The sequence below is a fragment of the Sinocyclocheilus grahami genome, unplaced genomic scaffold, assembly GCF_001515645.1.
Source record: "Sinocyclocheilus grahami isolate Dianchi unplaced genomic scaffold, SAMN03320097.WGS_v1.1 scaffold1640.1, whole genome shotgun sequence".
Taxonomy (NCBI): Eukaryota; Metazoa; Chordata; class Actinopteri; order Cypriniformes; family Cyprinidae; genus Sinocyclocheilus; species Sinocyclocheilus grahami.
In genome coordinates this window covers 109,139-110,310 of record NW_015506819.1, presented here as the reverse complement: position 1 = coordinate 110,310, position 1,172 = coordinate 109,139, and the positions used below count along the sequence as shown (strand labels likewise).

The 1,172-nt window shown below is 39.3% G+C and overlaps 1 protein-coding gene across 1 annotated transcript in view; it reads left to right on the top strand.

Annotated features, from left to right (window-relative positions):
* LOC107571716 (CUB and sushi domain-containing protein 2-like) overlaps positions 1–1,172 on the top strand; it is a 122,907-nt gene that overhangs the window by 63,291 nt on the left and 58,444 nt on the right. The window contains exon 26 of the mRNA XM_016258052.1: positions 730–826. Coding sequence (XP_016113538.1) covers positions 730–826 — 97 coding nt within the window. The remainder of the gene's footprint in view (positions 1–729; positions 827–1,172) is intronic.

Here is a 1,172-nt window from a genome sequence, read left to right as displayed (position 1 = left end):
TAAAAATATCAACAAAATTATACGTATCCACCGTGTCTGTGAGCTGGATCATACTCATAATTTCTGCCAAGACAAAAAGGAACAAATAACATCACTGAACAATTTAGTTCCAGGTCCATGCACACTTCTTTCATCTTAAAGTTTAGGAAAGAAGCAAAGAAGAGCTCTCAACTGATGCTATAGGGTGGATTGGTTGTGTTTTCATTTTGTGTCAGACAGACGGCTCATGACGGCCTGGATATAGAACTAACTCCCTCCCTCTCATGAAATTTCCAATTCACTGTGTGAAGCAAGCACAGATAAATGTGCCATTTGACGGCAAGGCTATCAGATGTGACAATCTTCCAGCGATAGCCACAGTCATACCACTGTGACCAGCCAATTTCTAGGCTTGTTTGAGGCTGGGGCGGAAAAATAAATGTCTACCAAAATATTTACAGGGCTGAACATTGGAAAAACTGTGTGAACAGCATATACAAAAAATGCAGAAAAATGCCTCTCCGATTTCAAGATGACATTTGAAGGGTTATATAACACATCAAAAAGGCATTTTAAAATTTCGTTATTTGGCACATTCTTGTAACTTTTCAAGACTACACCCAAGACTCAAACGTTAAAGCATATCATGCCTGATAGCCAAGTGCCTGTAATATCTTTCAGTGCAATCCACTGATAGTCACAAGAAGGAAGCTGCTGTATTATTTCCTTTGTTCTGTTCCTTTCTCTCAGATCCAGGTGATTAGCTTTGTGACTGAGCAGAACTGGGACTCTCTTGAGGTGTTTGATGGGGGTGACAACACTGAAACCATGCTGGGGAGCTTCTCAGGTGGGCTGTGTAATACTTCTATAACTCGGTTCACTACATAAACACGCATTGTTACAATAATCTTGCTGCTGTTGCTTTGAATGCTTGGATGTTTCCTCTGTGGATGTCTGAGAGAAATGCAGTTTGTCTTGCACAGAAATTTAGTTTTACATCAATGTTTATACCACAATATGATGTATAGAAGAGTTACTGCATTTTTGGAACAGTTTATAGATCATAAGAACGATTCTTTATGTTGCATTATGGGAAACAGAAGATACTTACGCAGTAGGGAAGACTGAAGTTTCACGTTTATTGGCACAAAGAGCAGGCACAAATGTTACAAGTGCCCTAGAGAGAGATAAAT